The following is a 12,713-nucleotide window of genomic DNA, read 5'->3' on the forward strand; positions in this document are numbered from 1 at the left end:
AAAGATAGTTACTCATGTATGTATACAAATTATACGTTGATGTGAATTAAAAAGATACTTTAGAACGACGAAAAACTGTTTTAGGTATTGCACGTTTATAAATAGATGCATGTTAATAATATATTGAATTGATCTGTTGAATACTGTACATTTCACAAAGTTTTGCTGAAGAAAACGTCTGTTATAGTAATCACTTAAAATCTTTAATGCTTATATCAAATATAAAGAGTGCTTTAAAATAATAGTTTACCATTCTTTTCAAGGCCCCAATATCAAGGATTCCGTTGCATTTCCAACCAAGGACAGTATATTGGGTCAACGGGCGACACGCGTGATAACAAAGAAGATGCACACATTAAAATTAAGTTAATTTTGTTGAAATGCTATGCATTAAAAAAGCCAAATTTTGATTTTGTTTAGTCAAGAATTGTGATATTGATGTATTGAAATTTTTTAGTCAATATATGTAATAAAGAAATAAAGAATTTTATATCAGGCCGTCGGATCAAATCATCTTGATGGATTACAGGACAAGTAAATCAGAAGGTCTTGGTTCCATTTTACTCCAACGGATCCATTTTTCGCCTTTTATGTAGACTTGGTGTTTTGTCCTTCCCATGGATGTGATACATAAAGAACCTGACAGATTAAAAAGACATGTTATGGTTTTTCCTTACAATATCGCTAAAAATGTACCCTTTTTTGCCCCACCCCTCCCCCCAAAAAATAACGAGATAATGAAAATCTTAATTGCTCATGTGATTGCTTGTTTGTTGTTCAACGTTCCTTTTGTGAGTTTTACACCCATATGGAGACACCACCACTTTTCAGGTGGAGAATTACAAACCTTTTCTTGGCACTCAAGGCCATTGATTGTTCTGAGGAAATCTTTTCGTGCAAAATCTACTGGATCACAATTTTTACACGGTATACATGGAAGGACGAGCTTCATTGTTACAGAGGGGATTTGAACCCGTTACGTAATGCTCACCCCCTTAATCCGCGACTTTATAGCAGATTCTCTAAGCACTGCCCCACGCAGATAAAATAAATAAAATTAAATCTGCATTGTAATGATCTTTAGAATAATCAATTTTTGTATCATCGATGAAAATGAATAGTACAAAACAAATTAATTTGGTATTTGTTTTTATTTTGGTATTCGTTATTCAGTTATTTCACATCTTTGTGCAATCAGTTATATATTCAAAATTGTAAAATTATGTCTCAAAGGGGGACAGTTATAGCAGAAGTAAATTCAAAGTTATCTAAAACTATCAAATTAATTGTAGGGGAAAAAGAGAATAAACCGGTACAAAAAACTATTATCTTGAATCATCGATGCCTTGCAACGCAATTAACAACATACTGTATAGCAATTAGTCTTTACATGCTGCGTTTTAAAGCAACAAATATTTTCAAGAAAAGATGTCCACATCATTTTAATAGCAAGGTATCGGCAGGTCTAACTATTTCAAATAAACTACTATACGCAGGTGGAGGTTCATCTGGCCAGTCTTGGAAACCATCACCTGGGTATTCTGCAGGGACAAATTGTTCCACATATTGTTCTTCTTGTTCTGTATAAGGGGGACAAGGGGGATATATAGGTAAATTTCTCGATTCTTCATCATATTGATTTAGGTCGAATGGTTCCATATGTTGTACTTCATCTTCTAAGTATAGAGAAGACCTTGGTGCTTCTGATGAATCACTACATTCTCCCTCATATCGATCTAAATCGCAATGGTCTGTAGGTAACAACCCATGTATAACAGAATCTGAGGATGTTTCTCCCCTTACTTGTCTTGATGCATAATATCCTAAAAAATGTTTTTTAAATACGTATGTAAGTAAATCCTATGATAATAATTAATTTGAAATAAATAAAGATGGGATAGAAAAAAATTAGTAAATTGGGATACCATGTACGACTGCATCTAACAATGTCGGCGACATATGGGCATTTGATTCCCTAGCAGATGCTTGGTTAACTGAAATAAAAATGAATAAAAGTTTTCAAGCTCTTTGATACTGTTTAAAAAGAAACAAATTACTTTTTAGAATTAAATACTAGCAAAGTCTAAATGACATACCATTTAAAACACCATCTGATATCCTTGCTATTGATCTGTTAAACTCGGGTTGCCTTGTTATATGATCAGCTTAAAAATATGAGCGGAAAATGAAACATTATCTCTGCAAAGACTTCAATAGCAATGATCAAATCAAATCAAAGATTAAAAAAAAACTTTTTTCGGGAAGAAGGAAATGTTACGAAAAAGAACAGCGATTATGATAAAAGTCAAGTAGAACAAGATAAAATGCGCATACTGGGCAAACACGCACCTCTGAAACAATATATGGTAAGATAAGGTGCCAGGGTTCTCCATGAGCTGTTTTACTGTATAGCTCCCGACACAGTAAAATTTTCTCCGACACAGTAACGATTCAAATTTCATGCATGCCACACAGTAAAAATTTTGCGAACACAGTAAGAGTTGTGATAATTAGAAAATCTAAAAACACAAATTCTCTCTAACTGAAACTTTAAATAAACAATTCTACCGTCTTTCAATTCAAAAAGTTATAACACTTAATCACTAGGGCTTCAACTTGAGTAATCAATTATCTACTAGGCCCTCGCCGGACTTTACGCATGATGAAGCAAGACAAATTGTTTTCACAACTCAATGTACCGGTTAATTGGTAGTTGCAATAAAAAACATTGCATTATTTATGAAAAATATTTAAATGAGTCTTTCCTATAGAGCCAGGGCTCAAGCATTATGTAAGCACTTGGAGTCAAACATAACATTGTACCGAAGTCATTTAATTTATGTAAATATAAATTGCCGAAAATTTTTAAATTTCAGCATGTTCAAGGAACTCTTTAAAATATTTTATTGCCATGAAGTTCCTTTTATGTAATGCGATAACTCGATCAAGGAACCTGATTAATAAATAGGGCAAATCTACTTTCAAAAATGTTCAGTAGTTTGACTATCATTCAGAATTTCCTCTTCTTGTAAGAACGTTTTTTACTTGTATCAGTATGTACCATCCATTTGTGTAACGAATTAGCGATTTTTAAATAAGTGTGCTTGTAATCTTTTGTAATTATAATGAATTGTGATTCAGTTCTGAATTTGTTCGCGAAAATACCGCGAAATATTAGTGCTTCGCGTAAACTTTGCAACACAGTAAAATCTCAAATAATGGAGAACCCTGAGGTGCTATGGAGGAGTAAGCATTCCCTGCAAACTCGCCCCTTCCCATGTGTGCTTTTTCATGATCGATAAATAATAAATATTGGAATTCTTAAACCTTTTGTAATCATCATTTTATTTGCAAACTTATTTGTCAATTTCCTAACTTTTTTGAATAACGTGTACATAGAGCATGCTCTTGTGTATGTTGGGAATAGTGGAACATTTGTTTATACATGTACGGCAGTTGACGCTAGTAAAGTTGAAATTATAGCATTTTGCATGAAGTTAACTTGAGACTTTGCAGTTAATATGTCTTAATCTTTTGATAATCTAAATATGTATAAGTTGTCAGACACTTTGGTGTCTTATACATCGAGTTCGATCTGTGGGATACACGCATATCGAGTCAACGTAGAATTGAAAAGGAATTATTGATAAATCGTTGTTCCTATAAAACATTTTGAATTAAGTCCACTTGCTTTTATGTTAAAGTTATTTATTCTGAGTCTTAAGAATATAAGATCATTTCTTCCCATAACAGGGTATACATATTTACCCGAGGGAATCCAAAATTATCTGAATTATCCAAAAAGACCTGATTTCACAAGGTTACATTAATGTTATTAATAATAAACATAATCATCTTTGATCTTTTTATAATAAACTTTTTTGTAGAATCAGAATGTGTAAATAAACTAGAGTTTTTCTGATGACCAATGGCAAAATGTAAATTTAATTTCAGTTTTAGTTAGGAAGTAGTTTGCCATGATGTTGACGTCAAAAATCAGGTTTTCTTGTATAAATTTGGGTAGCTCTCAGTATTGATTTATTGAATTAAAATACCTGAAAATGTATTAATATTTTGGTTGTATCGTGTCTTCGTTCTTTTCTTGCATCCATACTTTTTAACACAAGCTATGACGATGCATATAAAAAGTAAAATATGCGCACCTACGGCGGTAACACCAATAATTGTAATGGAATCCCTACAAAATAAAAGGACGGATATTTTGTACACTTCTGGCGAAAAAATTGCAATATAGCTATAACTTTTTTCACGTATTTCTTGTGAATGCTTCTCTTTGAAAAAAACATAGATTCAGAGCTTTTTTTCTTGTCAACTTGTTGAGAGAGAGAGAGAGAGAGAGAGAGAGAGAGAGAGAGAGATTTACCCAACTGCCATCACAGAGGATTGCTTAAGCTGTTTTCACAACTCCAAACCTTGTACCAATTGACCATTTTATCTTTCAAATGCAATCTACAACAGAAAGATATTTTTTTCAGTCGGGTATACAGGACAGGTATTTATTATGAAGTCGATGATTATATAAAATAACTTTGAATATTGTTTTAAAACAGGAACGCTTCTTTAAAATTTTAATAAAATAGACAATGATTGAAGCTTTTTTTTTTAAAGTATGACCTTGCCCGAATATTAAGCATTAAAAAAGTCTTAAAGGAACAAAAAGAGTTGATTTTGATCTTTCACCATTTTGTCAGAAGGTTTTTTCTTCATTGAGATTCACAATATAAAGCTCCATATGTATTAATATAAAGAAAACCTGTTATTTACATAGACTACATTGTGCAGTTCTTTATTCTCACCTTGATCTTGAGCATTTGGACTTCAAAATCTAAAAGGTTCTTTTTGGAGTCAGAATAAATTGGGATGTAAAATTATATAAGAAAAGGCTGAAAAGGGATTTATCATCAGAGAACCGTAAATGAATGTAATAACGTTAAACTAAATACATGTGTTTCTTATGTGACAGCGACGGTTTTGAAAAGGGGACCTTATTAAAAACACTTACAAGCCAAAACGAGGGAAACTTGTCCATACACTAAAATTCTATATCGGGGCCGGGGTAGGGTTGCAGAGTGGTGGAGGGGATTATGATCGAGTATTTTTCAGTACTTATTTCTTCTAACTAAATCACCCTAAATTGACCTTACTGTAACAAAAACGGAACCAAACGGCCTTTCAATGAACATTTTTAATAATGTAAAGTTACACCTCATTTCATGCTACGTGTCTGCGTCATTAATAACTATGGTACATAATGTCCTTACAAATGCTCAATTACATTTACAGTTACATATGTATAATCTGGAAACCATTTTTTTTGCAAAAAAACTTGATGACTTGATCTGAGACTCAATATAGCTAGCTAAAGGTTGCTAGATCTGTTCTAATCATTCATTTAAGGACCTTACGAACACTTTTATGACATATACACTGGAAACCTAAGTGTAATACACAGATGAAATACCATACCAGACAATATAACTGCAAAATATTAAATCCATACCTCATGATAAAAAACGTGACAGACGGACCATCAGATAGAAGGACAGACAAACAAATGACTGGTACACAAACAAACGTCAATTAAGTGGATCTCTTACAGTCGCTCTGAAAGTGACATAGAGAAGTGTACATGTTAAAAAGACAAGGATAAACATACACCACTTATGCAGAAAAGTGCGAAATAAAAGGAACCACTCAAGCATGAACCATATGTAAACAAGCTTAATATATCTTGTTGATTTAAAAAAAAAAAACTAATGCATTTTGTTAGCTCCTGGGTATTTAAAGTTACGCAGGTGAGCCAAGGATAGGTATAGTTGTTCCTAATATGCAAATGAGCTTTAAAACTTTAAAAATACATAATTTATGATGCATATCTTTTACGCAAAGAAAGTTAACGTTCAAATTTATCTTCCTATACGTAGTACGTAGCCATATGATCTGATAGAGTTTTAAAACATATAAACTTATATTCAAATATATAAATATAAACAAAAATAATACATGTCAGCGCATTGACATATTGGATTTAAAATGAATATTTCATAAAACTAAGAAGAATATTCCTAAAATGATAAAAGTACTGCACTTTCTTAATTGATAAAAAGTGGAGGTTACTTCTACCGTATTTTTACAATTTAACAAATATTAGCTTAAAAATGGCATTGTTAACATTTGTGCAGCAATATGATAACTCTTTGAAATATCCTTTTAATTTAAGACATTGTTTTAGTTAAAAAATGTAAGATATGTCACACCTATTTTGATGATATTTCTTATTAACTTGTCTTAGAGGAGAATTTTGTTTGGATGAACAGGAAGACTTCACTAAGATTATTGACTGCAGTAAGTATATAAACAAGAGGCCCATGGGCCGCATCGCTCACCTGAGCACTGTAGCTATAGAAAAGCAGAATTGGTTTATACTTGAAAAGCTTAAATCCAAGAGAAGTCCCATGACCAATCATGGCTTTGTTATTCTTGAGAAGATTTTTAAAGAATTTTCCTATGCATTTCTATGTAAAACTTTGGTCGGCCATTTTGACCCCACCCTACCCCTGGGGGTCATGATTTGAATAAACTAAAATCTACACTACCTGAAGATGCTTTCAAATAAATATGATCAATTATGGTTTTGCTATTCTTGAGAAGAAGATTTTTAACAGATTTCCCCATATATTTCTATGTAAAACTTTGGTCGGCCATTTTGCCCCGCCCTACCCCTGGGGGTCATGATTTGAACAAACTTGAATCTAAACTACTTGAAGATGCTTCCATATAAATATGATCAATCATGGCATTGCTATTCCTGAGAAGAAGATTTTTAAAGAATTTTCCTATATATTTCTATGTAAAACCTTGGTCGGCCATTTTGGCCCGACCCTACCCCTGGGGGTCATGATTTGAACAAACTTAAATCTACACTACCTTAGTATGCTTCCATATAAATATGATCAATTATGTCTTTGCTATTCTTGAGAAGAAGATTTTTAACAGATTTCCCTATATATTTCTATGTAATACTATGGTCGGCCATTTTGGCCCCGCCCTAACCCTGGGGGTCATGATTTGAACAAATTTGAATCTGCACTACCTGAGGATGCTTCCATATAAATATGATCAATTATGTCTTTGCTATTCTTCAGAAGAAGATTTTGAAAGAATTTTCCTATATATTTCTATGTAATACTTTGGTCGGCCACTTTGGCCCCACCCTACCCCTGGGGGTCATGATTTGAACAAACTAGAATCTACATTACCTGAGGATGCTTCCATATAAATATGATCAATTATTTCTATGCTATTCTTGAGAAGAAGATTTTTAAAGAATTTTCCTATATATTTCTATGTAATACTTCGGTCGGCCATTTTGGCCCCACCCTAACCCTGGGGGTCATGATTTGAACAAATTTGAATCTACACTACTTGAGGATGATTCCACATAAATATGATCAATTATTGCTTTGATATTCTTTAGAAGAAGATTTTGAAAGAATTTTCCTATATATTTCTATGTAATACTTTGGTCGGCCATTTTGGCCCCACCCTACCCCTGGGGGTCATGATTTGAACAAACTTGAATCTACATTACCTGGGGATGCTTCCATATAAATATGATCAATCATGGCATTCCAGTTCTTGAAAAGAAGATTTTAAAAGAATTTTCCTATATATTTCTATGTAATACTTTGGTCGGCCATTTTGGCCCCACCCTACCCCTGGGGGTCATGATTTGAACAAACTTAAATCTACACTATCTGAGGATGCTTCCATATAAAAATGATCAATCATGGCATTCCTATTCTTGAGAAGAAGATTTTTAAAGAATTTTCCTATACATATCTATGTAATATTTTGGTCGGCCATTTTGGCCCCGCCCTAACCCTGGGGGTCATGATTTGAACAAATTTGAATCTGCACTACCTGAGGATGCTTCCATATAAATATGATCAATCATGGGTTTGCTATTCTTGAAAAAAAGATTTTTAAAGAATTTTTCCTATACATTTCTATGTAAAACTTTGGTCAGCCATTTTGGCCCCGCCCTACCCCCGGGGGTCATGATTTGAAAAAAATTGAATCTACACTACCTGAGGATGTTTCCCCATAAGTTTCCTCTTTCCTGGCACAGTGGTTCTTGAGTAGAAGATTTTTAAAACATGCCACCAAATTTTCATTTATTCCAAATTATTTCCCCTTGTATGAGAATGTAGCCCTTCATTTAAGGATGAATTCTTCTGATCAATTTACCCCAAGTGGGTCTTCGTACTTAGACATGTCGTAAAATTTAAACTGATAACAATTTACAAACAAGTTTTTAAAGTTTTTATGATTTATATATTTAACTATATTTATTTTCAAATAAAAAATCTTTCTATGTTGTATTAATGACCAACACGTGTGCAAAATTACGATATTTACGACATAGGCCTAAGAAAGTCGACACGTGAAATCGACATGATCGAGAGGACTCAAGAAGACGGGATCGCCCGTTTCAAAGCGACAGGAATGCCGAATGGCACTCCATGAAAAGGGCCAACCGACAGAAATATTAAAACATTAAAAAAATGTCGAGATCGCAATTAAGCCTAGAGGAACATTCTCGAAATCGGTACCCAAACATGCCAGCTAAGAGCGCCGGTGTGTGTTGCAGTAGCAGTGGAAAAGCGAAAATGTAGGTTTACAATGCTTTCAAACTTATTGAAAATAGAAATGTTTATGTGTTATAGATACAAAGGTTTCAAAATACATAGTATACTGTCACATCGCAAACTCAAACATAGCATAAACTTGTTACATGTACGTAGCATTTGGCCTAAGGTCTCCAGAGGCGTGCAGACGATAACATTCGTATTATCATTTTTATTGCAACTTAGCTTTTAGTATATGATAAATTACCTTGGATATTGTAAATGCAGAATCTCTATCTCAAATTTATAGACATCCTACCGTAAGAAAAGAATAAGACTTCTATAATTTTTAGCTGTTATCATTCGGTAAGAAACTAGGTCGCTTCATTCTATGGCGGCCTATGCGGGTTAAAAAATGGAATATTTCTGAAACATCATGGAACATGTATTAATTGTTTTAGTCTAAACTACAGGCCTGGGTTCATAAAAACAAAGTCAGATAGACAAAATAATGATTTAACATTTTTTGAACAATGATATTACCAGTTAATTATAATCTAATTTTTTCTAAAATTAATTTTTACAGGTATGTCTTGTTTTCACATAAATCACTAATGGAGGCCTTTAGAAGAGAGCAGGGTTTAAGAACCCCTAAAATTAAATGGAGAAAATCATGAAAATCAGATTGAGAAAGTGGGACTGGATTTGACTAATCCCTGTGAAGCCACCACCCAACACCACAAACCAGGATCCAATCTGGAACCCCCAGGGCAAGAGAAAGAGAGGACATCCAACAGACTATTATGAAGTTTTATGTGTTAATTGATTACTTTTTGTTCTTAAAAATCTTTTCTTAACAAAATTGCAATTATTACCTGAAATTATGGCACTGATTTTGAATATTTGGTGAATAAAACACATACTTTGACGCCGAAATGCCTTAATTTATTTTCATTAAATGCTGAAAAAGATACAGGGGTGGGGATATAAAAAATATCAAAACTGTCTTATATGTGCACTAACCCCTACTTTTCATGCTATGAAAAGAAGCCATAATACCTAAAGAAACTGTATAACAATTTTCTTAAAAAGTTTAATTGTAGAAATATGTTTTTCTTTGGTTTTTCGAGCAATTTCATAGGGAAAAATATGCCTAATTTTGACATGGGGTGAGCAACATTTTTGGGTACAAGTTATCTAATTGGTATTTATTTGCTCGTATTTTGCTTTAAAAATCAACTTTGCAATACTTTCAAGTAAATTTAAGCCAAATTAAGTTTTAATTCACTGTATTTATAAGTTTTATGAGGTATTTTATGGTCTAGTAGCATTTTTTAAGGAAATTTCCCATGCTCTATTTGGCCTATGTTCAAAGGGTTGAACCTCTCTTAGATGATCACTAACATACACTTTTCTTGTCTTTAAATTATTCCTTGGATATTACACTTTCAGAGAAATATAAGCATGTGGAAAGTTTAATGCACGTTTTTTTCCGTGTATCAGAAGAATGCATCCTTAAACAAACTTGAATCCCCTTCTTCCAAGAATACTTTGTGGCAAGTTTGGTTGAAATTGGCCCAGCAGTTCTTGAGAAGTCGAAAATGTGAAAAGTTTACAGACAGACGGACAGACAGACAGACGGACAGCCAGACGGACGGACGGACGGACGCCGGACAAAATGTGATCAGAAAAGATCACTTGAGCCTTCGGCTCAGGTGAGCTAAAAAAGAGATTCATGGGCAACATCGCCATAGAGAATGGCTTTGAACATGCAGTTCTTTACCAGATTTCCCCTTTTTTATACCTTGTGTGGCCCCACCTTACCCTACGGGTCATAATATGAATTTACACTACCCCAAGATTTTTTTGCATAGGTTTCATTTTTTTCTGGCCCAGTTGTTCCCAGAAGAAGATTTTTTCCCTATATATTTTAAAGTAATATTTAGGTTCCCTTTTGTGGGGCTGCCCTTCCCCCGGATGTCATGATTTTTACATTTTAAAATCTACACTACTCCAAGATGCTTTCACATAAGTTTCAGCTTTTCTGACTTAGTCGTTCTTGATAAAAAGATTTTTAAAGTGTATTCCTATATATTTCTATATAAAACCTCTATTCCCTTTTGTGGCCCCGCCCACCCACTTTGGGTCATAGTTTGTTTTTAATTTAAAATCAACACTTCCCCAGGATGCTTCCACATAAGTTTCAGTGTATCATGCAAAGTAGTTCTTGAGAAGAATATTTTAAAATTGTTTTCTTAAATATTTCTTTGTAACACTTTGGCAATTAACTACATATGTAAATGCACAGGTATAGTTTATGTGCCCCATTCTGACTCAAGATGGCCAAAATTTGTCGGCATGTTCTTTTTATCTAAGAACATTTAAGCATATACATTATATGTCGAATTCAGCGAAACCTTTTTTAGGAGTGTATAAAAATTAATTATGCTTTGAAAGAGAAAATACCAAACAAACAAGAACAAACAAACCAAAAAAAGTGTCAGCCCATGTTAGCCAGTCAGTAGGGAGAGAAAGGCAATTAAATTCTTCAAGATGTCATTGGTTATTCTTCCAAACTTATTAAAATGAAATTTAATTAGATATTTGCCCTTGAAGAGCAAAAACTAAATCTCATCAATGTATTGAGCAAAAAATGATCATAATTCTCCTATAACTTCCAAAATATTATCATCACTGGAAAAGTGGTTTCAACATGCTGTTTGAGCTCTGAGACTCCAAATTAACGGTGTATGATATGATAAATAACTCAATAGAGTTAATCATTCATTAAAGGCCTATAAACTTTTTGAGTTATACACTTGAAAACTAAGTGTTATACACAGATGCAATAGCAAACCAGACAATATAAATGCAAAATATTAAATCCATACCTCATGATAAAAGACGTGACAGACGGACAATCAGATAGAAGGACGGATAAACAAATGACTGGTGCACAAACAAACAATATAAAGTGGATCCCTTACAGTCGCTCTGAAAGTGAAATAACATATGGCCAACACATTGTGAATCATCGGATAAATTTAGTTGTGTCTTAACCCTTTAACCCCCAGAGACGCATTTGGACGCACTTTCACCATCACTGATATTAAACTGTTGGCGTTTTGTAAATAATTGAGATACAACAAAACAGTTGATATTTTCTTTAACTAGAGGAGAAACTGAACAATTTTGCTACACAAAGTTTTTCTTTTTGGTGTTAGGAAATTATCGTAAACCTGACGTGAATATTGCAAATCCTACCAGGAAGTTGAGAAAATTACGCATAAATGACTGATTTTGTGCTATTTTCTGTTGGCTTTATTTTAATTACAACACAGAGGAAAATAAAAATAAATGCAATAACCCAAAAGCTGGGAACTTTCCCTACATTTTTTATGATGTATTTTATAAGGTCCATGCATCCGTTACAGAGATATTTGTTGTTGAATATTGGATCTTTTACGAGTAAAACACTCAAAATGCACTATGACGTCATTTGACGTTTATAATGAAATTGTTCATGAACGCAATGTAAAACAAACCAATTCTTTTGCTTTTGATACTTGGAACAAATTTATTATTTTCAAAATGACTTATTCGTAAAGAAGATTGAATCTTCGACATGATCTGAGCCGTAAACGTAAAAAAAATCCCTAGATTTGGGAGAGATATTATGTACATGTAGTAATAATAGTCATTGGCTCAGCGCCCCGATTGCGCGTACCCATAGTCTCAGAAATCCCTGTCGAATTTATGTCATTCCTATACATGTACGCAGGAACAATTATTCAAATAATCAAATATCATCGTCAAATATCATTCTACATATCATTTACATGTTCATTGAAAAAAATACAAGACAGTTAGTATATTAATCTTTCCCTTCATTAACATTTTAAGTTATCTTTTTTAATACAAATGTTTTAAAATAAAGTACTATGAAAGAGAACTGGTTTTTATGAAGGTGACAGGATATACCAGTATATCGGAGATAGCCTTTATTTATTTTTTTATGATTTAACAATAAAAATGTATCAAAAGCATTCATAGTTATATTGA

The 12,713-nt window shown here is 33.1% G+C and overlaps 1 protein-coding gene across 2 annotated transcripts; it reads right to left on the minus strand.

Annotated features, from left to right (window-relative positions):
- Positions 1-1,143: 1,143 nt before the first annotated feature.
- LOC134237040 (uncharacterized) lies at positions 1,144-11,654 on the minus strand. 2 transcript variants are annotated; one of them, XM_062719123.1, is made up of 7 exons: positions 11,543-11,654; positions 5,522-5,625; positions 4,385-4,470; positions 4,056-4,198; positions 2,097-2,165; positions 1,926-1,994; positions 1,144-1,823 (listed from the first exon to the last, which is right to left on the minus strand). In XM_062719123.1, exons 3-7 carry the CDS (start codon positions 4,393-4,395, stop codon positions 1,438-1,440), a joined length of 678 nt encoding a protein of 225 aa, XP_062575107.1. In that variant the 5' UTR covers positions 4,396-4,470; positions 5,522-5,625; positions 11,543-11,654; the 3' UTR covers positions 1,144-1,437. The 2 variants fall into 2 exon arrangements, with proteins under 2 accessions (XP_062575107.1, XP_062575108.1); XM_062719124.1 differs by lacking the exon at positions 5,522-5,625.
- Between the last annotated feature and the right edge of the window lie 1,059 nt (positions 11,655-12,713).

This window comes from Saccostrea cucullata, unplaced genomic scaffold (genome assembly GCF_032062105.1).
Source record: "Saccostrea cucullata isolate Sc308-1 unplaced genomic scaffold, CSIRO_AGI_Scuc_v1 ctg3334, whole genome shotgun sequence".
Lineage (NCBI taxonomy): Eukaryota > Metazoa > Mollusca > Bivalvia > Ostreida > Ostreidae > Saccostrea > Saccostrea cuccullata.

What these genes read in the sequence shown, in the direction of transcription:
- LOC134237040 (XM_062719124.1), bottom strand. An exon ending in AAATATTAATACATTTTCAG is followed by an intron (nt 2,166 to 4,055) that starts GTATTTTAATTC and finishes CATATTTTTAAG; the next exon opens with CTGATCATATAACAAGGCAA. An exon ending in ATCAGATGGTGTTTTAAATG is followed by an intron (nt 1,995 to 2,096) that starts GTATGTCATTTA and finishes TTTTTATTTCAG; the next exon opens with TTAACCAAGCATCTGCTAGG.